This window comes from Bombina bombina, chromosome 1, assembly GCF_027579735.1.
Source record: "Bombina bombina isolate aBomBom1 chromosome 1, aBomBom1.pri, whole genome shotgun sequence".
In the NCBI taxonomy this organism is placed as follows: domain Eukaryota; kingdom Metazoa; phylum Chordata; class Amphibia; order Anura; family Bombinatoridae; genus Bombina; species Bombina bombina.
This window is the reverse complement of record NC_069499.1, coordinates 867,084,667-867,112,656: the sequence shown is the minus strand read 5'-3', so window position 1 is coordinate 867,112,656 and position 27,990 is coordinate 867,084,667. Positions and strand designations below refer to the sequence as shown.

The 27,990-nt window shown below is 40.5% G+C and overlaps 1 protein-coding gene across 3 annotated transcripts in view; it reads left to right on the top strand.

Annotated features, from left to right (window-relative positions):
* The window catches only part of CYLD (CYLD lysine 63 deubiquitinase), a 467,344-nt gene that overhangs the window by 247,904 nt on the left and 191,450 nt on the right, over nucleotides 1-27,990 (top strand). The window contains exons 5-6 of one of the 3 annotated variants that reach the window (XM_053699514.1): nucleotides 2,558-2,656; nucleotides 9,353-9,469. In XM_053699514.1, the coding sequence (XP_053555489.1) occupies nucleotides 2,558-2,656; nucleotides 9,353-9,469 (216 nt within the window). Of the gene's footprint in view, nucleotides 1-2,557; nucleotides 2,657-9,349; nucleotides 9,470-27,990 lie in introns of all 3 variants that reach the window. The other 2 variants (XM_053699513.1, XM_053699515.1) reach the window with 2 other exon arrangements.

Genomic DNA, 27,990 nt, shown 5'->3' with positions numbered 1-27,990 from the left:
GATTTTACTCCTTTGGAACACCTCACCACTTGGCTATACGTTATACTGAGGTATATGTGAGGTGGGTGGGGTATTTATAGGCTTTTGAGGTTTGGGAAACTTTGCCTACTCATGGTAGGAATGTATATCCCATACGAAACAGCTTGTGGATTTTCGCCACCATGAAATAAATTAATTTATCATGTTAGTTTTAGTGAAAAAGATGTTATTAAAACCCTCCCTTTAATATGTATCATTACTCGTGGAATTCTCGGCTTGGGTATTTGTTCTCAGAAGTAATGGATTGTGGACTTTCACCACCTTCATGAAAGAAAACAAAATCAACAATTTTTTGTAAACTAAATAAATATAAAGATAAATACAGGGAGTGCAGAATTATTAGGCAAGTTGTATTTTTGAGGATTAATTTTATTATTGAACAACAACCATGTTCTCAATGAACCCAAAAAACTCATTAATATCAAAGCTGAATAGTTTTGGAAGTAGTTTTTAGTTTGTTTTTAGTTATAGCTATTTTAGGTCGATATCTGTGTGTGCAGGTGACTATTACTGTGCATAATTATTAGGCAACTTAACAAAAAACAAATATAAACCCATTTCAATTATTTATTTTTACCAGTGAAACCAATATAACATCTCAACATTCACAAATATACATTTCTGACATTCAAAAACAAAACAAAAACAAATCAGTGACCAATATAGCCACCTTTCTTTGCAAGGACACTCAAAAGCCTGCCATCCATGGATTCTGTCAGTGTTTTGATCTGTTCACCATCAACATTGTGTGCAGCAGCAACCACAGCCTCCCAGACACTGTTCAGAGAGGTGTACTGTTTTCCCTCATTGTAAATCTCACATTTGATGATGGACCACAGGTTCTCAATGGGGTTCAGATCAGGTGAACAAGAAGGCCATGTCATTAGATTTTCTTCTTTTATACCATTTCTTGCCAGCCACGCTGTGGAGTACTTGGACGCGTGTGATGGAGCATTGTCCTGCATGAAAATCATGTTTTTCTTGAAGGATGCAGACTTCTTCCTGTACCACTGCTTGAAGAAGGTGTCTTCCAGAAACTGGCAGTAGGACTGGGAGTTGAGCTTGACTCCATCCTCAACCCGAAAAGGCCCCACAAGCTCATCTTTGATGATACCAGCCCAAACCAGTACTCCACCTCCACCTTGCTGGCGTCTGAGTCGGACTGGAGCTCTCTGCCCTTTACCAATCCAGCCACGGGCCCATCCATCTGGCCCATCAAGACTCACTCTCATTTCATCAGTCCATAAAACCTTAGAAAAATCAGTCTTGAGATATTTCTTGGCCCAGTCTTGACGTTTCAGCTTGTGTGTCTTGTTCAGTGGTGGTCGTCTTTCAGCCTTTCTTATCTTGGCCATGTCTCTGAGTTTTGCACACCTTGTGCTTTTGGGCACTCCAGTGATGTTGCAGCTCTGAAATATGGCCAAACTGGTGGCAAGTGGCATCTTGGCAGCTGCACGCTTGACTTTTCTCAGTTCATGGGCAGTTATTTTGCACCTTGGTTTTTCCACATGCTTCTTGCGACCCTGTTGACTATTTTGAATGAAACACTTGATTGTTCGATGATCACGCTTCAGAAGCTTTGCAATTTTAAGAGTGCTGCATCCCTCTGCAAGATATCTCACTATTTTTGACTTTTCTGAGCCTGTCAAGTCCTTCTTTTGACCCATTTTGCCAAAGGAAAGGAAGTTGCCTAATAATTATGCACACCTGATATAGGGTGTTGATGTCATTAGACCACACCCCTTCTCATTACAGAGATGCACATCACCTAATATGCTTAATTGATAGTAGGCTTTCAAGCCTATACAGCTTGGAGTAAGACAACATGCATAAAGAGGATGATGTGGTCAAAATACTCATTTGCCTAATAATTCTGCACTCCCTGTATAAAGATGTACAACCTTTGTGTTTGTCATCATATGATTATTTGGTGCTTACATTCTCCTAAGTGTTCAAGAATGCAGATACTGGTGATTTAGAAAAATCTTAAATTTTTAGGAAAGTAGAGAAACAAAAAAGCACAATTGTGAAATTGCATTTTTTTTACTTTTTTTTTTTACTAGGGATAACTGAATACTTACATTTTAATACAACTATAAGGAAGGTGTTTTTTTTCTTTTGGTGTCCTTTGTTGAAAAGAACACCTTGGTAGGCTCAGGAGCAGCAATGCACTACTGGGAGCTAGCTGGTGATTGGTGGCTGCACAAACATGCCTTTTGTCATTGGCTTCCCAGAAGTGCTCAGCCAGCTCCCAGTAGGACATTGCAGCATTGGAGCCAACTATGTAAAAGGTTGAACACAACATACACAAGCAACAGTGCAATAATAAAATATTGTAACACATTAGAGCATGTTATTTTTGTCCTTTTATGTTCATTTAATTATTTATAAGGTAAAGCTTTTGTTTTCTGCTTTTATAATTTATAAGCAGTTTTTGGATCCATTCTTGCCTGTACAACAAATTTATTCAGATGTGCTTTTGTCTATTTGGTGATACACAAATGTTTTTATTTCCTAGAGTCTGTGTCTCAGGAGAGGCGGCCTCTGAAACTTGCCTTTACTTCAAGATGTGGCAGTGAGAAAAGCTTGTCCAATCACAGCAAGCCAAAAGTCACAGGTATTTGCAAGACCTTGTGGGTTTCTTCTTAACTTACATGTTACAGCTAACAATCCGTTAGAAAAGCTGATCAAATGATTTATCTACACAAATACCATTTCTTTTAAACCGCTTAATTCTCTGCTGTAAATCTAATGACAGCGATAGGTATTGGCCTCCCAGCCACCCCTTTCTGTCTCTTTTTTTGTTATGCCTATATTGGTGCTGTGATTTAAAACTTAATAATTCAGTGTAAGCATAGAGTGTCCTCAGGTTCAGGTACCTCCTCAGCTATCTATCTATCTATCTATCTATCTATCTATCTATCTATCTATCTATCTATATAATATATACAAATAACATAGAATATTCAACACTTACTTGGATGCACACAGCTGGGCTAAAAGCAGAAAAGTGGAGTGTTTGTTACAAATTTGTCCAAATGATGAAAAGCCCAGGAACCACTCCTCAATCTCATCTTACCTGGGTCCTAACCTACAGTCAACATATGCTAGCTTCCAACTAAACACACTGAGAACACAAGAGTGTCACAAGTATTTGTAACCTCATCTAGACTCAAACAAAACATAGAATTGGACTGCACTCTCAAAAAGGAGTGGGTGCACATCCTAAGCCACCAAGAAAACTCATAGGTTTGTCCATGTGAGTGCTGACGATTCTGTGTGGTGTTTGATATTTTTGTGTGATTTCTCCTTTTGAGCTTTGCTCTCAGGCTTGTCTGGGTTAAAATATGTTTGTGTATGCTGGTTGTAAGCAAATCATGGTTTTTTTCAGTTAAACATGTATTTCTCTTGTTAAGTGTATCCAGTCCACGGATCATCCATTACTTGTGGGATATTCTCCTTCCCAACATGAAGTTTCAAGAGGATCACCCACAGCAGAGCTGCTATATAGCTCCTCCCCTCACTGCCATATCCAGTCATTCTCTTGCAACTCTCAACAAAGATGGAGGTCGTAAGAGGACTGTGGTGTTTTATACTTAGTTTATTTCTTCATTCAAAAGTTTATTTTTAAATGGTACTGGAGTGTACTGTTTATCTCAGGCAGTATTTAGAAGAAGAATCTGCCTGCGTTTTCTATGATCTTAGCAAAAGTAACTAAGATCCTTTGCTGTTCTCATATATTCTGAGGAGTGAGGTAACTTCAGAGGGGGAATAGCGTGCAGGTTTTCCTGCAATAAGGTATGTGCAGTTAAAATATTTTTCTAGGGATGGAATTTGCTAGAAAATGCTGCTGATACTGAAGTAATGTAAGTAAAGCCTTAAATGCAGTGATAGCGACTGGTATCAGGCTTATTAATAGAGATACATACTCTTATAAAAGTGTATTTTAAAACGTTTGCTGGCATGTTTAATCGTTTTTTATATATGTTTGGTGATAAAACTTATTGGGGCCTAGTTTTTTCCACATGGCTGGCTTGAATTTTGCCTAGAAACAGTTCCTGGAGGCTTTCCACTGTTGTAATAGGAGTGGGAGGGGCCTATTTTAGCGCTTTTTTTGCGCAGCAAAAATTACAGACACAGACATCCAGCTTCTTCCTGCATGATCCAGGACTTCTCTGAAGGGCTCAAAAGGCTTCAAAAGTCGTATTGAGGGAGGTAAAAAGCCACAGTAGAGCTGTGGCAGTTGTTGTGACTGTTTAAAAAACGTTTTTGTCATTTGTTATTCCGTTTTTGGTATTAAGGGGTTAATCATCCATTTGCAAGTGGGTGCAATGCTCTGCTAACTTGTTACATACACTGTAAAAATTTTGTTAGTGTAACTGCCTTTTTTCACTGTTATTTCAAATTTGGACAAAATTTGTGTTTCTTAAAGGCGCAGTAAGGTTTTTTTATATTGCTTGTAAACTTGTTTTAAGTGTTTTCCAAGCTTGCTAGTTTCATTGCTAGTCTGTTTAAACATGTCTGATACAGAGGAACCTACTTGTTCATTATGTTTGAAAGCCATGGTGGAGCCCCATAGCAGAATGTGTACTAAATGTATTGATTTCACCTTAAACAGTAAAGATCAGTCTTTATCTATAAAAGAATTATCACCAGAGGGTTCTGTCGAGGGGGAAGTTATGCCGACTAACTCTCCCCACGTGTCAGACCCTTCGCCTCCCGCTCAGGGGACGCACGCTAATATGGCGCCAATTACATCAGGGATGCCCATAGCGATTACCTTGCAGGACATGGCTGCAATCATGAATAATACCCTGTCAGAGGTATTATCTAGATTGCCTGAATTAAGAGGCAAGCGCGATAGCTCTGGGGTTAGGAGAGATACAGAGTGCGCAAATGCTGTAAGAGCCATGTCTGATACTGCGTCACAGTATGTAGAACATGAGGATGGAGAGCTTCAGTCTGTGGGTGACATCTCTGACTCGGGGAAACCTGATTCAGAGATTTCTAATTTTAAATTTAAGCTTGAGAACCTCCGTGTATTGCTTGGGGAGGTCTTAGCTGCTCTGAATGACTGTAACACAGTTGCAATTCCAGAGAAATTGTGTAGGCTGGATAGATAATATGCGGTGCCGGTGTGTACTGACGTTTTTCCTATACCTAAAAGGCTTACAGAAATTATTAGCAAGGAGTGGGATAGACCCGGTGTGCCCTTTTCCCCACCTCCTATATTTAGAAAAATATTTCCAATAGACGCCACTACACGGGACTTATGGCAGACGGTCCCTAAGGTGGAGGGAGCAGTTTCTACTTTAGCAAAGCGTACCACTATCCCGGTTGAGGACAGTTGTGCTTTTTCAGATCCAATGGATAAAAAATTGGAGGGTTACCTTAAGAAAATGTTTATTCAACAAGGTTTTATTTTACAGCCCCTTGCATGCATTGCGCCTGTCACTGCTGCGGCGGCATTCTGGTTTGAGGCCCTGGAAGAGGCCATCCATACAGCTCCATTGGATGAAATTATTGACAAGCTTAGAAAGCTTAAGCTAGCTAACTCATTTGTTTCTGATGCCATTGTTCATTTGACTAAACTAACGGCTAAGAATTCCGGATTCGCCATCCAGGCGCGTAGGGCGCTATGGCTTAAATCCTGGTCAGCTGACGTGACTTCAAAGTCTAAGTTACTCAACATTCCTTTCAAGGGGCAGACCTTATTCGGGCCTGGCTTGAAGGAAATTATTGCTGACATTACTGGAGGCAAGACCCTTCCTCAGGACAGGGCCAAATCAAAGGCCAAACAGTCTAATTTTCGTGCCTTTCGAAATTTCAAGGCAGGAGCAGCATCAACTTCCTCCGCTTCAAAACAAGAGGGAACTGTTGCTCATTTCAGACAGGCCTGGAAACCTAACCAGTCCTAGAACAAGGGCAAGCAGGCCAGAAAGCCTGCTGCTGCCCCCAAGGCAGCATGAAGGAACGGCCCCCTATCCGGAAATGGGTCTAGTGGGGGGCAGACTTTCTCTCTTCGCCCAGGCGTGGGCAAGAGATGTTCAGGATCCCTGGGCGTTGGAGATCATAGCTCAGGGATATCTTCTGGACTTCATAGCTTCTCCTCCACAAGGGAGATTTCATCTTTCAAGGTTATCAGCAAACCAGATAAAGAAAGAGGCATTCCTAAGCTGTGTGCAAGACCTCCTAGTAATGGGAGTGATCCATCCAGTTCCGCGGACGGAACAGGGACAGGGGTTTTATTCAAATCTGTTTGTGGTTCCCAAGAAAGAGGGAACCTTCAGACCAATTTTGGATCTAAAGATCTTAAACAAATTCCTCAGAGTTCCATCATTCAAAATGGAAACTATTCGGACCATCCTACCCATGATCCAAGAGGGTCAGTACATGACCACAGTGGACTTAAAGGATGCCTACCTTCACATTCCGATTCACAAAGTTCATCATCGGTTCCTAAGGTTTGCCTTTCTAGACAGGCATTACCAATTTGTAGCTCTTCCCTTCGGGTTGGCCACAGCCCCGAGAATTTTTACAAAGGTTCTGGGCTCACTTCTGGCGGTTCTAAGACCTTGAGGCATAGCGGTGGCTCCGTATCTAGACGACATCCTGATACAGGCGTCAAGCTTTCAAATTGCCAAGTCTCATACAGAGATAGTTCTGGCATTTCTGAGGTCGCATGGGTGGAAAGTGAACGTGGAAAAGAGTTCTCTATCCCCACTCACAAGAGTCTCCTTCCTAGGGACTCTTATAGATTCTGTAGAGATGAAAATTTACCTGACGGAGTCCAGGTTATCAAAACTTCTAATTGCTTGCCGTGTCCTTCATTCCATTCCACGTCCGTCAGTGGCTCAGTGCATGGAAGTAATCGGCTTAATGGTAGCGGCAATGGACATAGTGCCATTTGCGCGCCTACATCTCAGACCGCTGCAATAATGCATGCTAAGTCAGTGGAATGGGGATTACTCAGATTTGTCCCCTCTACTAAATCTGGATCAAGAGACCAGAGATTCTTTTCTCTGGTGGCTATCTCTGGTCCATCTGTCCAAGGGTATGACCTTTCGCATGCCAGATTGGACGATTGTAACAACAGATGCCAGCCTTCTAGGTTGGGGCGCAGTCACAAACTCCCTGAAGGCTCAGGGATTGTGGACTCAGGAGGAGAAACTCTTCCCAATAAATATTCTGGAGTTAAGAGCAATATTCAATGCTCTTCTGGCTTGGCCTCAGTTAGCAACCCTGAGGTTCATCAGATTTCAGTCGGACAACATTAAGACTGTGGCTTACATCAACCATCAAGGGGGAACCAGGAGTTCCCTAGCGATGTTAGAAGTCTCAAAGATAATTCGCTGGGCAGAGTCTCACTCTTGCCACCTGTCAGCGATCCACATCCCAGGTGTAGAGAACTGGGAGGCGGATTTTCTAAGTAGTCAGACTTTTCATCCGGGGGAGTGGGAACTCCATCCGGAGGTGTTTGCTCAACTGATCCATCGTTGGGGCAAACCAGAACTGGATCTCATGGCGTCTAGCCAGAACGCCAAGCTTCCTTGTTACGGATCCAGGTCCAGGGACCTGGGAGCGACGCTGATAGATGCTCTAGCAGCTCCTGGCTTATGTGTTTCCACCGTTTCCTCTGCTCCCTCGACTGATTGCCAAAATCAAGCAGGAGAGAGCATCGGTGATTCTGATAGCGCCTGCGTGGCCACGCAGGACCTGGTATGCAGACCTAGTGGACATGTCATCCTTTCCACCATGGACTCTGCCTCTGAGGCAGGAGCTTCTAATACAAGGTCCTTTCAATCATCCAAATCTAATCTCTCTGAGACTGAATGCATGGAAATTGAACGCTTGATCCTATCAAGGCGTGGCTTCTCCGAGTCAGTCATTGATCCCTTAATACAGGCACGAAAACCTGTCACTAGGAAAATCTACCATAAAATATGGCATAAATATCTTTATTGGTGTGAATCCAAGAATTACTCATGGAGTAAGGTTAGGATTCATAGGATATTGTCCTTTCTCCAAGAGGGTTTGGACAAAGGATTATCAGCTAGTTCTTTAAAAGGACAGATTTCTGCTCTGTCTATTGTTTTTGCACAAGTGTCTGGCAGAGGTTCCAGACGTCCAGGCATTTTGTCAGGCTTTGGTTAGAATTAAGCCTGTGTTTAAAACTGTTGCTCCCCCGTGGAGCTTAAACTTGGTTCTTAAAGTTCTTCAAGGAGTTCCGTTTGAACCCCTTCATTCCATTGATATTTAACTTTTATCTTGGAAAGTTCTGTTTTTGATGGCTATTTCCTCGGCTCAAAGAGTCTCTGAGCTATCTGTCTTACAATGTGAATCTCCTTATCTGATTTTTCATGCAGATAAGGTAGTTCTGCCTACCAAACCTGGGTTTTTACCTAAGGTGGTTTCTAACAAGAATATCAATCAAGAGATTGTTGTTTCATCATTGTGTCCTAATTCTTCTTCAAAGAAGGAACGTCTTTTACATAATCTGGACGTAGTCCGTGCCTTGAAGTTTTACTTACAAGCTACTAAAGATTTTCGTCAAACATCTTCCCTGTTTGTCGTTTACACTGGACAGAGGAGAGGTCAAAAAGCTTCGGCAACCTCTCTTTCCTTTTGGCTTCGGAGCATAATTTGCCTAGCCTATGAGACTGCTGGACAGCAGCCCCCTGAAAGGATTACAGCTCACTCTACTAGAGCTGTGGCTTCCACCTGGGCCTTTAAAAATGAGGCCTCTGTTGAACAGATTTGCAAGGCTGCGACTTGGTCTTCGCTTCACACCTTTTCAAAATTTTCAAAATTTGATACTTTTGCTTCTTCTGAGGCTGTTTTTGGGAGAAAGGTTCTTCAGGCAGTGGTTCCTTCCGTTTAATCCTGCCTTGTCCCTCCCATCATCCGTGTATTTTAGCTTTGGTATTGGTATCCCACAAGTAATGGATGATCCGTGGACTGGATACACTTAACAAGAGAAAACATAATTTATGCTTACCTGATAAATTTATTTCTCTTGTAGTGTATCCAGTCCACGGCCCGCCCTGTCCTTTTAAGGCAGGTCTAAATTTTAATTAAACTACAGTCACCACTGCACCCTATGGTTTCTCCTTTCTCGTCTTGTTTCAGTCGAATGACTGGATATGGCAGTGAGGGGAGGAGCTATATAGCAGCTCTGCTGTGGGTGATACTCTTGCAACTTCCTGTTGGGAAGGAGAATATCCCACAAGTAATGGATGATCCGTGGACTGGATACACTACAAGAGAAATACATTTATCAGGTAAGCATAAATTATGTTTTTCTTCATAGCAGGATCTACCTCTGAGTCTGGAAGCAGAAACCGTTCTGAATTTTTTTACACTCTCAATGGCAGCTCTGTCGAAACCCAACTACAGCCGAAGGCAAAGAGCAACTGGTATATTGATGATGGTAAGAATAAAATATTTGTACTTTTTATTAAAAGATTAAAATGATCTGTTTATGAACATAGGAGGTTTGTGCTCCTTTTTTTTTTCTTGTCCTTTTTTCTTTCCTTCATAAAATGGTGAGATTCCATCACTTGTGGGGAAAAAAAGTCACCCCAAAACACAATACAAACACCCCACACAACAGAGCTTTAATCCGTCCCACTATCCCATGATTTTTTAGTCTTTTTTTTCTTTTTTCTTTTTTTCTCCATCCAACAAGAAGGATGGTGTAAGTTGAAGTGATGAACTTCGACTAAAAGGGGTTCTCAGACCAATGGGAGATCCTTTATCCTCCTGAGAGAGATGGGAATAGGACAGAGGGGTATACAGGCAGTGAGAGTAAATTCCCTGGAGTTTGTCACAAACCTACCTCATGTATCGCTGAGATTCATCCTGCAGCCCTTCTCCTGTTAGCCATGTCGGAGTACTTTTTCCTTAGATCCTGTGTCTGCATTATACATAGGAAGCAACAACTGACCGCTTTCATGCCTCCGTCAGTTAAATGCAAATGCACGCAGAGGACTGAAAGAACCATTCACAGGCCCTGGGCTCATCTGGGGCAGCCCTAAAAAGTGTCCCATCTAGGTATCCTGTATCCCCAGGAAGTTCAATTGAATTGGGATCCTCCTCCTCAACTGAGGACAATGATTCAGAAACAATGGACCCCCCTTCTGACAAACTAATAGAAGATTTACTTTTAATGCCAAATTGGAGCACATCTTTATTGCAGAGAAATAATCTTTGAATAAGATTGATATGTTCTTTAAGGCAGCCCCAAAGAAGAATCTACTTTCCCAGTTCCTGATGAGGTTTCTGAACTAATTAGCAAGGAATGGAACATGCATTCCTTTTGTTCCCTTTGCCAAATTCAAAAACATGTTCCGTTTTACCCTCTCAAAAATGAAAGGTGAGGGAGATTATTCCAAAGATGGACGGTGCTATTTCCACTTTGTCTAGGCGTACTACCATTCTTTTAGAGGACAGTATATATTTTAAGGATCTGATGGGCAGAAAACTTAAAGGTTTCCTCAGAAGATCCTTTCAACTCACAGGTAAATGTTTTGTCCAGCCGTTTAGCCTGCTTATCTGCAACTATTGTAGTGTGATCTGCAACTATTGTAGTGTGGTGTGATCTTATTTGCCTAGATGTTCATTTGATGGTATGCAGGATCACTTAAGATTAGTCAAGACTGTGGGCAGTTTCATTTATGATGCAGCTGTTGAAATAACTTGCATTAATACAATGAGCGCTGCTATGACTTCTGGCTAGAAGTGCCTTATGACTGAAGTCATGGTCTGCTGGCTAGAAGTGCCTTATGACTGAAGTCATGGCCTGCTGATAAATTATCTAAAAGCAGACTTCTGTCCCTTCCATTTCAAGGAAAGATCTTGTTTGGACCTGGACAACATGTTATCATTGCTACAGTCACTGGAGGTAAAGGAGCTTTCCGGCAGCAAGACAAAGCTAAGGGGAAGCTTACGTTTGCTTGACTATTTCAATTCTTTTGTCATTACCAGACACAAAGATCTTCCTCTTCATAGTCTCAGAAGTAAGACACCTCCAAGTCAATGTGGAAGCCTGGCTCCTCTTGGTAGAAACCCAAACAGACTAAAAAAGCCTTCCCCTTCCTTTTCATGAAGTTACAGCTCCCAACCCAGACTCTGTTCTGGAGAAGAGCCAACTGAACCTTTTCAGTAGGCTTGGGAAAAATCTGTTCTTTCCCAAGGATTCTTGGGCACTGTACATAAGTTCCCAGGGGTACCATATTGTCTTTCTGTCTCACCCTCCTCAAGGAAGATTTCTTCAGTGTCAAGCTCCAACTTGAGCGGCAACAACTAATCTAGTTGTTATAATCGATAATAATCGATGATGAAAATAGTTGTCAACGAATCTCATTATCGAATAGTTGGTCTGTGCATGGCACCAGCTGCTTTACTCCAATGAGCTCCTGCCTTTGTATTGTGTTTTATAGTTATGCCCTTAGATTAAGGACGTCTACAGACTTTTACTTTTCACTTTTGCAGGACAGTATAAGTTTACAACTACTCCTGGCTTATGTGCAACCCAGAAATAATAGGAGTAATTATTTGGATTGTTTATAATAAATCAGGTGATTTGGGACTATGCTTTGCATTACATAGTGCCGTGCTTGTTATTTACACCTAGCCCTAGATTGTTGTGAGTTATTTGAATTGATGTGCACTATTATATGTTTGCACAATTATTAGCGTATTGTTTGTTATTTATGTACTGTATACATAAATGTGTAAGGCTTTGTCCTGATATTGATATATAGCGCTTTTGACTTTTCAAAATTCTTTTTATATATTTTTGATACCAGATTCAACCTCTATACGTTTGTTATTTTAAGAGCGGACTAGGTATTTTTTTCCTAACCTTATAGCTGGTTATTTACCATTGCAAATAGATATTCAAGACATTTTTTTGTTAGAAGGAAGTTCAGGCTTGCTTTGTTGAAAGGCCCCTTGCCAAGGAGGAAAACCCTTTGCATTGGTGGAGAACTAATAAAGATAATAATCCCACCTTTGTGAAATTGGCAAGACCCTACTGATGCATCTCAGGCACCTAAACACCATCTTAGCACCTCTTCTTTGCTGCAGGCAAAATAGCTTGCCAAAAGAGAGCCAGCCTCAGCCAGGAGCATGTGGACATGTTGACATTTTTGCATTTCAATGCAAAGATTCTCAAAGAGTTAACAGAATGTTATAAACAGTGATAGTCTACCTCTTTCTAGTTGTACCTCTTTTCAAATAGTTTGTGTTTTATTTTGTTTAATTAACTTGGGTTTGAGGGTTCTTCAGGCTTAGCCATTTTAACCTATGCATAGTTTGGACATTCCAAAAGTCTGAGTAAGCGTGGGATGGAGCATTTCTAAAGAAGCCTTGCAGACGAAAGTGTGAGGGAGTAATGAGAGATGAGGAGAGAAGTATGTCTTGTTATGTCTTGGGCAGAGCGTAGGGGGTGGTTTGTGGAGTATTTTCAGGCAAGGCGAGGACTTTGTATAATAGGGTCAAACATTTTAATTTATTCTTGAGGCTAAGAAAAGCCAATGAAGGTGTTGGCAAAGAAGTGCAGCAGATGTGGAGCGATTTTTAAGGAAAATGAGCCTAGCAGAAGCATTCAGGATGCATTGCAGTGGGGACAGGCGGTAGCTTGAGAGACCAGATAATACAGAATTGCAGTAGTCAAGGCAAGAAATAAGGGAGTGGATAAGAGTCTTAGTTGTGTCTTGAGTGAAGAAGTGACAACTTTTAGAGATATTTTTAAGATGCAAGCGGCCAGGCGTTGGGTAAGGACCTAATGTGGGGAGCAAAAAAAAGAGTCAAAGGTAGAGTTAATGACAGAGTTGTTCACAGTGAGATGTTGGGAATGGGTCAATTGGTAGACAGAGGAAATAGAAGTTCAGTTTTACAGAATTTCAGCTTTAGGTAGTGAGAAGCCATCCAGGATAAGTTATTAGCTAGGCAGCTGGTGACATGAGTCAGGAGAGAAGAGGAAATACTTGGTGCATAAAGGTGGATTTGGTTATCGACAGCATAAAGATGATACTGAAACTGACAGGACTTGATTAATGAACCAAGTGATGATTATGTGTAGACTGAGAAAAGAAGGGGACCAAGAACTGAACCTTGAGCTACCCCAATATAGAGTGGTAGAGTGGAGGAGAAAGAGCCAGAGAAGGATACATTGAAGGTATGGCTAGAAAGGTAGGAAGAGAGCCACAGTAACTGGAGCAGCAATGGCTGGTCAACAGTATCAAAAGCTGTAGAAAGGTCTAAAAGGATTAGCATGGAGTAATGACCTTTTAGACTTGGCAGTAAGTAGGTAATTTATCACTTTGGTGATGGCAGTTTCAGTAGAGTGTTGGGGGCGAAAGCCAGATTGCAAAGGACCGAGAAGATGGTTAGGAGAGATAAAGTGTTATTAGCGTTTATAAACAATCTGCTTAAGAAGTTTAGAGGTGAAGGGAAGAAGAGAAATTGGGCGATAGTTGCAAGCGGATGCTGTATTGAATGAAGTTTTTTAAGAATAGGGCTAATTAGAGCATGTTTAAGGGATGATGGAAATTTACGAGATTTAAGGAAGAGTTTAAATATATGTGTAAGGATGGGTGTAAGAGTAGGGTAAAGGTTAGGTAGCAGTTGTAAGGAAAACAAAACAAACGGTTCACTCACTTCTAAAAAATAATAATAATAAATATTTACAGTAGGTGCAGCCTAGAAAAATGTAATATGAAAAAGTGAACAACGGAAGTAGACATTCCAAATATGGAATCCCTAAAAGTCTATGATAAAGCACACATACTGGTAATATAACAAAAAGAAAAAGGAATAAACCGAGACAACATTCTACAAAATCACACCTTTAATCTACAATAAAGAAAATTATGGTTCCCCCTTCATAACAGGACCTGAAGCTAAAAAAGCGATTATAGGTAGAAAGCTACTGTGGTGCCCCACTGAGCTCAGTCTGTTTAAAAGTTCATCTGCAAGCAGTTGCTCATAAAGCAAGTAAGTAGGCAAGTGTTAGCATAGTTGCAGAGTTCAGTCAGATGAGACACTGTCCACAAATTCCCGGTCCAAACACAATATGGAGCTTCTACCCCTCACTTAAGGCAAATCAGAACACACTCATGGTAAGTAGGAGCACATTAAATGTATCAACAGGCGGACCACCGTTAGAGGGTCCTCCAACACCACCGGTCAGCACAAATACCTGTGTCACTTACGCTGCTGCTCCTCCTCCATTAGAGAAAACCGTTGTCGAGTGTGATGCCACAGGTGGTCAGAAGTCCTAGGGGATCCCCAAGAATGAAGGCTGCAATGCACCAACTCATCCCTTTGCGCGTTTCGCTCCTCCTCTCAAGCAGCTGGGAGCTTCTTCCGGGTGATGTCACCTTCAATGCGGCACATCTTATTGGTTTCAATAATCACGTGTCACCACACATCAGTTCATTGAAAGAAAGCTTTCATCCTCTCAGCCATAGTGTGCATCATATGCATTTTTTACTACTGCTGAAACAAAAAATTTAAATTTTTACAGAACACTTTAAATTCAAATTCGCAATAATGTATCTATTGTGCTTAATAGCTGCAATCAAATGTATGTTCCAGAAGTACTACTTCTGTTGTATATTAATATTAGTATACACTAACAGATTCAAGATAATATAGTTGTAAGGATCAAGGGGACAGAGCAACCTCCTCCTCTGTAACAGGAGTGAATGTGAGTTTTTGATTAGGCTGAGTTTGAAAGTTTTCAGTGACTTCTGATGTGTGGTTGTTGTTGTGGCAGGGGGTTATTTTATGTCGAACTCTATATTGGTTTTGAAATGTATTGAAAAATTTCTGTGAGAGAAGTGGTAATGGAAGATGGGGGGGGGGGCAAAGGATGGCATTGTGTAGTTCTGTTTGGAGAGGTTGAGGGTGGATGAGTAGGAGCGCAGTATAAATTTGTAATGCAAGAAGTCATTAGAGGAGCGAGATTTCCTTCAGTGCCGTTCTGAAGTGCAGGTATATTTTTGCAAGTAGCATGTGAGATGTGTGTGCCAAGGTTGGGGTGCTCCCGTCAGGTGTGAGCTATGGAATGAGGGGCTATTTTACCAAGGGTGACAGGAAAGGGGGGAGATTGCAGGTAGAAGGGTGGTTATAGCGTGCAAGAGTAGTTCTGGAGTTATGGTGTGTACATTTCTATGGAGTCTATTTAAAGGGTTAGGTGGTGGGTGTGCAGTCGTTGTAGTGATGCTGCATTTCAAGAGATTATGGTGAAAGAGTGGGAATGGGTTAGTAAACTTGAGAAACAGAACAATGGTGGCTGAAGATTAGGTCAATTAAATGGCCATCTTTGTGAGGGAGAATTAGTCCATTGTTAGATATTGTGTGAATATTGAAGTCATTTAAGACTGAGAGCAGGATAAGTGGTAATAAACTAAGTGTATGGACTACCAGGGCTGGATGTATAGCTGAAGTGTAGTCCCCCATAAAAAAGCAGCAGGGGAGGCTGTGTCTGAGGAAGAGAGCCAGGTTTCAGTGAGGGCCGCCAAAAGGTTAAGGGAGTGGGAGATGAACAGGTCATGGTCAGGTTTAGGGAGTGGGAGATAAGTTTGTTGCATACAGAGCAAGAGTTTGGGAGGCAGGGGATAGAAATGGGGTTATGTGTATTACATTTATTAAAGTTTCTGTAAGTTGTGTGTGATTGTGTGAGGGTGGGAATGAAGGACGGTCCATGATTAGGAGAGATGTCAGAGATTTCTCCTGATGCTATAAAGCAGCAAGATGGAGAGAGAGTAGGTGGGAAGGAGATTTGTAGAGGTGTGAGTATTTTTGTGAGGTAGTGCAGTTTAGTGACAAAGATTTTAAAATAAAAAGTAGTTCATGATAGCTAACCTAGGGACTAGATAGGATAGAGGGGCTATAAAAATGTAATGTAAAGAAGGGTAAGGTATGAATGAGTGAGTGAGTGAGCATGTCTGTAAAGTAGGCATGAGTTTGTAAAAAGGAAAAGCAGGCCATAAAACATATTAAAACAGTAAGTGCAGAACACTGTGATAACAAGAAAATATGTTTGCTTGCCTCAGTGGTAGTTCAAATCTTCTTCAAATCTTCTTCAATTCTTGTATTATTCTTAGTGCATTCACTTAAAAGGAGGTCACTTAGACAGATGAGAGCTCCGCCTTTCTAAGCGCTTTGCAAATGCTACCCCATAGCCTGGATGTAGTAAGTGGCTTGAAAACTTATCTTCAAGCCACTAAATAATTCAGAAATTATTATTCCTTGTTTATCCATTTCTCAGGTCACCGCATATGACAGAAAGCAATTACAATTACTTTGGCAGCTTTGATTTATGGGGAAGTCTCCCCTAGAACAAATTACTTCTCATTCTACCAGAGTAGTTGCCAACACTTGGGCTTTTAGAAATGAAGTTTTTATTGAATAGATTTGCAAGGCAGCTACTTGGTCATTTTTACATACCTTTAGCAAACTCTACCATTTTGACACATTTGCCTCTTCTGAGACTGCTTTTGGTGGGAAAGTTCTTCTGGTCGCAGTGTTTGTTTAGTACCTTTACCTCCCTTTTACTGTTTTTTTTCTGCCCTATTTCAATGTGGTCTTGTGGACTTCACAACTTCTGTACAGGATCCCACATATAATGGCTCGTGGTCTCTCACCATCTTATGAAAGAAAACAAAATGTATTCTTACTTGATTAATTAATTAAATTAATTATGATAAGAGTCTACAAGACCTATTGTTGTTTTTTAATAACAATTGGCGGCAGTTCTTTTACCCTGCTTTTCCTTTCCTACTTTCTTATTTTCTCCTTTCTCTTGGCCATATGTATGACTATGAAATCATAGGACAGTGAAAGGGATTATAGCTCTGTTGTGTTTAGTGTTTTGCCTCCTCCAGTAGGACTGGGCTTTAATCCCACATGTGATGGCTCTAGGACTCTCACCATCATGAAAGAAATTAATTTATCAGGTAAGCATAATTTTATCTTTGTAATCAATTTTGACCCTATTTTTTGTTTTGTTTTTTTATTCTTGCACATGCAAAATTTGTGTTCAAGTAGCATGCTTTTCTTCCTCAATTTCTTCAGACTCCATTTACTACTCTGTAGTAAAACACTAAAATGTTGTTGGTTATTTTGACTTTAGTTGCAGTTTAAGTTGTTTTTCTTAATAACATTTGTGCTTTTATTCTTGCCTTAAATCATTCATTGTTTATTTCTTATACAAGCAGCTACTAAACCTTTAAATGCTGATTGGTTGATACCATATCCTGTTTCCTAGAAACATGAGTTAGGCAGGACGTCAAATATGGGTCTTATACACATTGAGAAGGTGTTAGGTGTATATTTATTTTTGTGAATTTAAAGGCAAATGAAATCTCATTTTGTAAATTTTCTTTAGACTGAAAAAAAATATCTTTACCTTTTTGTTCTGTGCTCTCTGCATTTTGTCACATTTTATTTGTCCCTCATTTCACAGTTTAATTTTTTATTGTATTTGAGCTACAAGTACATTATTTATTTTAATACTGTCTCACGAGACACTGTTAAAATGGCCTCTTAAGGACACTGAACCCAATTTTTTTCTATCGTGATTCAGATAGAGCATGCTATTTTAAGCAACTTTCTAATTTACTCCTATTATCAAATTTTCTTCATTCTCTTGCTATCTTTATGTAAAAAAGCAGTAATGTGATGCATAGGAGCCGGCCCATTTTTGGTTGAAAACCTGGGTTATGCTTGCTTATTGGTGGGTAAATGTAAGCCTCCAATAAGAAAGCGCTATCCATGGTGCTGGACCTAAAATGTGCTGGCTGCTAAGGTTTACATTCCTGCTTTTAAAACAAAGAAATAAAGATAGCTAGAGAACAAAGTAAAATTGATAATAGGAGTAAATTAGAAAGTTGCTTAAAATGTCCTGCTCTATCTGAATCATGAAAGAAAAAATTTGGGTTCATTGTCCCTTTAAATTAATCTGATAACTTTTAATATAGTTTCTAGGCTATTTTTTATATTTTACTTGCAACTACATCTTATTCCGTAAAAAATAAAACAAATATTAAAACTGGAAAAGAGATGAGTGGAAGAGAAAATAAACATTTAGAAGTTATCGTTGACAGGGATGGGTCAAACAAAACAGTTCTATAAAATGATAATAAAAAACTAAAGAAAAAAACAAAAGGAGTATAATAAATAGTGTGGGTGGCCAAATGTCAGACATTGAGTAGAAGACTGAAATAAGGGGAGGATTAAAGTCCAAGGAGGGAGGAAATAAGCCAAAAGGCTTTATTCAAAAAGACGCACCTTGTCTTTTCAAGCTTGTTTTCTTTAATCCATGTCATATTTTATACAAGTAGGGCTTGAAAAAACAGGCAGTGTTTTGACAATCTAGGGTGTTTTTATTTTTGTGGAGGGGGGAGTTCTTTTACAGTTTCTTTTCTTTTATGTTCATTTTAATTTTTTTGTTTTTGTCTGTAGCTTAAGTGGTTCTGTGTGTGCCTAGACTAGACATAAAAAAGAAATCTTTAGTTGAACTGCTGAAATAAATTGTGCATTATGCATATACAAGTACTTTTTTCTGCATGACTGTCTGTCTCTATTTCCCTATTGCTTTACAGTCACAAATACATAGTGAAGATTTTCAGCAGGAATACAAGCATGTTTGCTTGTCATTCATTCAAAATGAGTTGCCTGATGCAATATTTACTTGCAAAATGACATGCATTGGCTGAAGAGCTGCGTATATCAAACTGGACCATTCTATTCTGAATAGCAGCGCCCACAACACACCCCACTCTTCCCAATTTTAAACACAGCACACATGTTACCCTGCCCCCCCTTCTCAGAATTGCTCACCTTAAGAAAGAGGGGAAAGATAAGAAACTTACATGGGAAGTAAACAATACACTTATATGGCAGGTGGTATGGGATATATGATTGTAGGTGAGTGTAAAACAAACTAAAAGTAATACTTCTGTAATGAGATTAAGGATTACAATAAAAGTATTGTTTAGATAGGTTTCTTGTTTTTTGTTGTTCTACTGGGATATATATATATATATATTTCTCTTGTTAAGTGTATCCAGTCCACGGATCATCCATTACTTGTGGGATATTCTCCTTCCCAACAGGAAGTTGCAAGAGGATCACCCACAGCAGAGCTGCTATATAGCTCCTCCCCTAACTGTCATATCCAGTCATTCTCTTGCAAGCCTCAACCAAGATGGAGGTCGTAAGAGGAGTGTGGTGTTTTATACTTAGTTTATTCTTCAATCAAAAGTTTGTTATTTTTAAATGGTGCCGGAGTGTACTGTTTATCTCAGGCAGTATTTAGAAGAAGAATCTGCCTGCGTTTTCTATGATCTTAGCAGAAGTAACTAAGATCCATGGCTGTTCTCACATATTCTGAGGAGTGAGGTAACTTCAGAGAGGGAATGGCGTGCAGGTTTTCCTGCAATAAGGTATGTGCAGTTAATATTTTTCTAGGGATAGAATTTGCTAGAAAATGCTGCTGATACCAAACTAATGTAAGTAAAGCCTTAAATGCAGTGATAGCGACTGGTATCAGGCTTATTAATAGAGATACATACTCTTATAAAAATGTAATATAAATTGTTTGCTGGCATGTTAATTCGTTTTTATATGTATTTGGTGATAAAACTTATTGGGGCCTAGTTTTTTCCCACATGGCTGGCTTGAATTCTGCCTAGAAACAGTTTCCTTAGGCTTTCCACTGTTGCAATATGAGTGGGAAGGGCCTATTTTAGTGCTTTTCTGTGCAGATAAAAATACTGACAGAGACATCCAGCATCTTCCTGCATGTTCCAGGACTTCTCTGGAGGGCTCAAAAGGCTTCAAAGTCGTTTTTGAGGGAGGTAAAAAGCCACAGTAGAGCCGTGGCAGTTGTTGTGACTATTTGAAAAAAAAAACACAAAAACAAAAAACGTTTTTTGTCTTTTATTATTCAGTTTTGGGTATTAAGGGGTTAATCATCCATTTGCAAGTGGGTGCAATGCTCTGCTAACTTGTTACATACACTGTAAAAATTTTGTTAGTGTAACTGCCTTTTTTCACTGTTATTTCAAATTTTGACAAAATTTGTGTTTCTTAAAGGTGCAGTAACGTTTTTTTATATTGTTTGTAAACTTGTTTAAAGTGTTTTCCAAGCTTGCTAGTCTCATTGCTAGTCTGTTTAAACATGTCTGACACAGAGGAAACTACTTGTTCATTATGTTTGAAAGCCATGGTGGAGCCCCATAGGAGAATGTGTACTAAATGTATTGATTTCACCTTAAACAGTAAAGATCAGTCTTTAACTATAAAAGAAATATCACCAGAAGATTCTGACGAGGGGGAAGTTATGCCGACTAACTCTCCCCACGTGTCAGACCCTTCGCCTCCCTCTCGGGATGCACGCTAATATGGCGCCAATTACATCAGGGACGCTCATAGCGATTACCTTGCAGGACATGGCTGCAATCATGAATAATACCCTGTCAGAGGTATTATCCAGGTTGCCTGAATTAAGAGGCAAGCGCGATTGCTCTGGGGTTAGGAGAAATACAGAGCGCGCAGATGCTGTAAGGGCCATGTCTGATACTGCGTCACAATATGCATATCATGAGGACGGAGAGCTTCAGTCTGTGGGTGACATCTCTGATTCGGGGAAACCTGATTCAGAGATTTCTAATTTTAAATTTAAGCTTGAGAACCTCTGTGTGTTGCTTGGGGAGGTATTAGCTGCTCCAAATGACTGTAACACAGTTGCAGTACCAGAGAAATTGTGTAGGCTGGATAAATACTATGAGGTATCGGTGTATACTGATGTTTTTCCTATACCTAAAAGGCTTACAGAAATTATTAGCAAGGAGTGAGATAGACCGGGTGTGCCTTTTTCCCCACCTCCTATATTTAGAAAAATGTTTCCAATAGATGCCACTACACGGGACTTATGGCAGACGGTCCCTAAGGTGGAGGGAGCAGTTTCTACTTTAGCAAAGCGTACCACTGTCCCGGTTGAGGACAGTTGTGCTTTTTCAGATCCAATGGATAAAAAATTGGAGGGTTACCTTAAGAAAATGTTTATTCAACAAGGTTTTATTTTACAGCCCCTTGCATGCATTGCACCTGTCACGGCCGCGGCGGCATTCTGGTTTGAGGCCCTGGAAGAGGCCATCCATACAGCTCCATTGACTGAAATTATTGACAAGCTTAGAACACTTAAGCTAGCTAACTCATTTGTTTCTGATGCCATGTTCATTTGACTAAACTAACGGCTAAGAATTCAGGATTCGCCATCCAGGCGCGTAGGGCGCTATGACTTAAATCCTGGTCAGCTGACGTGACTTCGAAGTCTAAATTACTCAACATTCCTTTCAAGGGGCAGACCTTATTCGGGCCTGGTTTGAAGGAAATTATTGCTGACATTACTGGAGGTAAGGGTCACACCCTTCCTCAAGACAGGGCCAAAGCAAAGGCCAAACAGTCTAATTTTCGTGCCTTTCGAAATTTCAAGGCAGGTGCAGCATCAACTTCCTCCGCTTCAAAACAAGAGGGAACTTTTGCTCAATCTAAGCAGGCCTAGAAACCTAACCAGTCCTGGAACAAAGGCAAGCAGGCCAGAAAGCCTGCTGCTGCCTCTAAGACAGCATGAAGGAACGGCCCCCTATCCGGTGACGGATCTAGTAGGGGGCAGACTTTCTCTCTTCGCCCAGGCGTGGGCAAGAGATGTTCAGGATCCCTGGGCGTTGGAGATCATATCTCAGGGATATCTTCTGGACTTCAAAGCTTCCCCTCTACAAGGGAGATTTCATCTTTCAAGGCTATCTGCAAATCAGATAAAGAAAGAGGCATTCCTACGCTGTGTGCAAGACCTCCTGGTTATGGGAGTGATCCATCCAGTTCCGCGGACGGAACAAGGACAGGGTTTTTATTCGAACCTGTTTGTGGTTCCCAAAAAAGAGGGAACCTTCAGACCAATTTTGGATCTAAAGATCTTAAACAAATTCCTCAGAGTTCCATCTTTCAAAATGGAAACTATTCGGACCATCCTACCCATGATCCAAGAAGGTCAGTACATGACCACAGTGGACTTAAAGGATGCCTACCTTCACATACCGATTCACAAGGATCATCATCGGTTTCTAAGGTTTGCCTTTCTAGACAGGCATTACCAATTTGTAGCTCTTCCCTTCGGGTTGGCTACAGCCCCGAGAATCTTTACAAAGGTTCTGGGCTCACTTCTGGCGGTTCTAAGACCGCGAGGCATAGCGGTGGCTCCGTATCTAGACAACATCCTGATACAGGCGTCAAGCTTTCAAGTTGCCAAGTCTCATACAGAGATAGTTCTGGCATTTCTGAGGTTGCACGGGTGGAAAGTGAACGAGGAAAAGAGTTCTCTATCCCCACTCACAAGAGTCTCCTTCTTAGGGACTCTTATAGATTCTGTAGAAATGAAAATTTACCTGACGGAGTCCAGGTTATCAAAACTTCTAAATGCTTGCCGTGTTCTTCACTCCATTCCGCGCCATCGGTAGCTCAGTGTATGGAGGTAATCAGCTTAATGGTAGCGGCAATGGACATAGTGCCATTTGCTCGCCTTCATCTCAGACCGCTGCAATTATGCATGCTGAGTCAGTGGAATGGGGATTACACAGATTTGTCCCCTCTGCTAAATCTGGATCAAGAGACCAGAGATTCTCTTCTCTGGTGGTTGTCTCGGGTACACCTGTCCAAGGGTATGACCTTTCGCAGGCCAGATTGGACAATTGTAACAACAGATGCCAGCCTTCTATTTTGGGGTGCAGTCTGGAATTCCCTGAAGGCACAGGGATCGTGGACTCAGGAGGAGAAACTCCTTCCAATAAATATTCTGGAGTTAAGAGCGATATTCAATGCTCTTCTGGCTTGGCCTGAGTTAGCAACACTGAGGTTCATCAGATTTCAGTCGGACAACATCACGACTGTGGCTTACATCAACCATCAAGGGGGAACCAGGAGTTCCCTAGCGATGTTAGAAGTCTCAAAAATAATTTGCTGGGCAGAGTACCACTCTTGCCACCTGTCAGCAATCCATATCCCAGGCGTGGAGAACTGGGAGGTGGATTTTCTAAGTCGTCAGACTTTCCATCCGGGGGAGTGGGAACTCCACCCGGAGGTGTTTGCTCAGTTGATTCATCGTTGGGGCAAACCAGAGTTGGATCTCATGGCGTCTCGCCAGAACGCCAAGCTTCCTTGTTACGGATCCAGGTCCAGGGACCCAGAAGCGACGCTGATAGATGCTCTAGCAGCGCCTTGGTTCTTCAACCTGGCTTATGTGTTTCCACCGTTTCCTCTGCTCCCTCGACTGATTGCCAAAATCAAACAGGAGAGAGCATCGGTGATTCTGATAGCACCTGCGTGGCCACGCAGGACTTGGTATGCAGACCTAGTGGACATGTCATCCTTTCCACCATGGACTCTGCCTCTAAGACAGGACCTTCTGATACAAGGTCCTTTCAATCATCCAAATCTAATTTCTCTGAGACTGACTGCATGGAGATTGAACGCTTGATTCTATCAAAGCGTGGCTTCTCCGAGTCAGTCATTGATACTTTAATACAGGCACGAAAGCCTGTTACCAGGAAAATCTACCACAAGATATGGAGTAAATATCTTTATTGGTGTGAATCCAAGAATTACTCATGGAGTAAGGTTAGGATTCCTAGAATATTGTCTTTTCTCCAAGAGGGCTTGGACAAAGGATTATCAGCTAGTTCCTTAAAGGGACAGATTTCTGCTCTGTCTATTCTTTTGCACAAGCGTCTGGCAGAGGTTCCAGACTTCCAGGCATTTTGCCAGGCTTTGGTTAGAATTAAGCCTGTGTTTAAACCTGTTGCTCCCCCGTGGAGCTTAAACTTGGTTCTTAAGGTTCTTCAAGGAGTTCCGTTTGAACCCCTTCATTCCATTGATATTAAACTTTTATCTTGGAAAGTTCTGTTTTTGATGGCTATTTCCTCGGCTCGGAGAGTCTCTGAGCTATCTGCCTTACAATGTGATTCTCCTTATCTGATTTTTCATGCAGATAAGGTAGTTCTGCGTACCAAACCTGGGTTTTTACCTAAGGTGGTTTCTAACAAGAATATCAATCAAGAGATTGTTGTTCCATCGTTGTGCCCTAATCCTTCTTCAAAGAAGGAACGTCTTTTACATAATCTGGACGTAGTCCGTGCCTTGAAGTTTTACTTACAAGCTACTAAAGATTTTCGCCAAACATCTTCCCTGCTTGTCGTTTACTCTGGACAGAGGAGAAGTCAAAAAGCTTCTGCAACCTCTCTTTACTTTTGGCTTCGGAGCGTAATACGCCTAGCCTATGAGACTGCTGGACAGCAGCCCCCTGAAAGGATTACAGCTCATTCTACTAGAGCTGTGGCTTCCACCTGGGCCTTCAAAAATGAGGCCTCTGTTGAACAGATTTGCAAGGCTGCGACTTGGTCTTCGCTTCACACTTTTTCAAAATTTTACAAATTTGATACTTTTGCTTCTTCGGAGGCTGTGTTTGGGAGAAAGGTTCTTCAGGCAGTGGTTCCTTCTGCTTAATCCTGCCTTGTCCCTCCCATCATCCATGTACTTTAGCTTTGGTATTGGTATCCCACAAGTTATGGATGATCCGTGGACTGGATACACTTAACAAGAGAAAACATAATTTATGCTTACCTGATAAATTTATTTCTCTTGTAGTGTATCCAGTCCACGGCCCGCCCTGTCCTTTTAAGGCAGGTCTAAATTTTAATTAAACTACAGTCACCACTGCACCCTATGGTTTCTCCTTTCTCTGTTTGTTTTCGGTCGAATGACTGGATATGACAGTTAGGGGAGGAGCTATATAGCAGCTCTGCTGTGGGTGATCCTCTTGCAACTTCCTGTTGGGAAGGAGAATATCCCACAAGTAATGGATGATCCGTGGACTGGATACACTACAAGAGAAATAAATTTATCAGGTAAGCATAAATTATGTTATAATTATTTAAATATATATTTTCTTATATTTGTAAATGTGATAACTACTTGATAGGCAAAATGTAAAGTCAGTTGTACTATATTATTGTCGGGCAAAAGGGATAGATTATTTTCCATGGGATGTATTTTCTATTGTATCTACAAAAAATCTCCCTTCCCTTTAAATGGAGAATTTGGTAGGCCACAAATGAGTGTTTAGATTAAAATCAAGAGTCAACCCCCATGTTATATAACCAAATATATAAACATTATCTTATTTAAAGTGCATATTTAGAGGAGCCCTTTATGATCAAGTTGATTAACCTACAAGATATTGGCTAACATTTCACTAATTCTATTTAAATACAAGTAATTAGCTCTTACAAGGCAATTGAGAAACTATTCATGTGTGTTTAGTCGTAATAATTGTATATCCATATAGATGATACACAAAACTAGTTACAGAAATGTGGGTGACTACATTTGTCATCAATAACCCAGATCTAAGCAACAAGATTTAACCACCTTGGATTTATTAGGTGCTTTTTTAAAATACTTGAAAGATGTCCAGAGAAATAAGCAACATATTCTATTTCTGTAGTAATTTTGTTAACTTTTGTGTATCAGGTGAGTGTTCTTATGCTTCTTGTATCCAATTTTCCTTCCATCCAGATTTATAAGCTCCTTCCCTCCTTATAAGGACATAAATGTATTATTTGAATGTGACATCACTGGCATAGTGGTGATTCCTGTGCATAAGAAACTTTATCACAAAAGCTGTGATCACTTTTCAAAGAAGCCTTTTTGCTAAAATAAGCATAACACAATAATGTTTCTTATGGAATCCTAGGAAAACGGAAATATGCTGCTGTGTGTTTCATATCTCACTTACATTTGTCCTTAACTTAGACTTTCCTTTCTCTTTTTATTTATTCTGTACATCTCCTGCTTCCACTTAACTTTCTTAGGGCCAGATTACGAGTGGAGCGGTATTTAATGCTCGCGCTAACTCCACTAGAAGAAAGCTTTTTGCACGCATCGGATAGCGATCGTATTACAAGACGAAAATAAAAAGTTTTCGTTTGCGCGCTAACCCGAGTTTTGTGCCACTTTTTTTTGTTTTGCAAAACGGTTAACTCACGTTAAAATAAATTGCGCTCAATCGATCAGGTTTGCTTTCAACTTGTAATACGAGATCTACATCCAACGTGCGCAAACCTCAGTGATAAACCCGATTATCGCTTGTGCTTAACTGTTGTGACCACTCGTAATATCGCCCTTAGTGTTTAGCAGAATTTTCCTAAACAGCTTCTTTCTTCTTACAAGGATGTTTTAGCTCTTCTTAGAGATAACCAAGGAGAAAAACTGTTATTTTGCTGCAATGTTATGTGAGCACTTATATTTGTTATCCTTTGTATTGTATTTCAGATTACTTATTTCTGTCTACTGAAGTATGTGCAAGTGCATGGCCTGTAAACATTTAAAGGAATAGTCTAGTCAAAAATAAACTTTCATGATTAAGATAGAGCATTATAAAAAAAAATTAATTCTCTTTGTATCTTTATTTGAAAATGCAGGAATGTAAGCTTAGGAGCCGGCCCATTTTTGGTTCAGCACCTGGGTAGCGCTTTCTGATTTGTGTCTAAATGTAGCCACCATTCAGCAAGCGCTACCCAGGTCCTGAACCAAAAATGGGCCGGCTCCTAAGCTTACATTCTTGCTTTTTTTAAATAAAGATACCAAGAGAATGATGAAATATTTATAATAGGAGTAACTTAAGAAAGTTGCTTTAAATTGCATACTCTATCTGAATCATGAAAGTTTAATTTTGACCAGACTAATCCTTTAAGGTCAGGGAGAGTAAAGTATTTTCTTTCCTAGTTTCTCTCTTTTTCTTTCATGTAATTGGCAAGAGTCCATGAGCTAGTGACATATGGGATATACAATCCTACCAGGAGGGGCAAAGTTTCCCAAACCTCAAAATGCCTATAAATACTCCCCCTCACCACACCCACAATACAGTTTTACAAACTTTGCCTCCTAGGGAGGTGGTGAAGTAAGTTTGTGCTTGATTTTCTACGTTGATGTTAGCTTCTTAGCATTTTGAAGCCCGATTCCTCTCAGAGTACAGTGAATGTCAGAGGGACGTGAAGGTAGTATCACCTATTGAATGCAATGGTTTTCCTCGCAGGAGATCTATTTCATAGGTTCTCTGTTATCGGTCGTAGAGATTCATCTCCTACCTCCCTTTTTCAGATCGACAATATACTCTCATATTCCATTACCTCTACTGATAACTGTTTCAGTACTGGTTTGGCTATCTGCTATATGTGGATGGGTGTCTTTTCGGTAAGTATGTTTTCATTACTTAAGACACTCAGCTATGGTTTGGCACTTTGTTTTAATATAAAGTTCTAAATATATGTATTGTACTTATATGTGCCATGAGTCAGGTTAATGTATATTTCCTTTTTGCAGACTAATCAGTTTCATATTTGGGAAAAAACATATTTAGGGAAATATTTTTCTTACCTGGGGTATAGTCTTTTTTTCAAATTGACTGCTTTTTCATAAATTTTTTGCTGGCAAAATTAGGCTCGCGAAGCGCAAAATGCTGATGTTTAATGCGTCATTCTTAGCGCAAGTATTTTTTGCGTCCAGTGACGCAAGTTCGTCATTTCCGGCGTCTTAGTTGACGCCAAGTTCCTTGCACAAGGTGCGTCCGCAATGACGCGAGTGTGTCACTTCCGGATGTTGTTAGCATCAAAAAATTTAATTTTGCGTTGTGCATCGTATTTGGTGCCAAATAATTTCATTATTTTAAACCCCATTCCTATGTGCCTCTTGCTTTTTTCTATGTCAGAGGGCTATGCTGTTTGCATTTTTTTCCCATTCCTGAAACTGCCATATAAGGAAATTGATAATTTTGCTTTATATGTTGTTTTTTTCTCTTACATTTGCAAGATGTCTCAATCT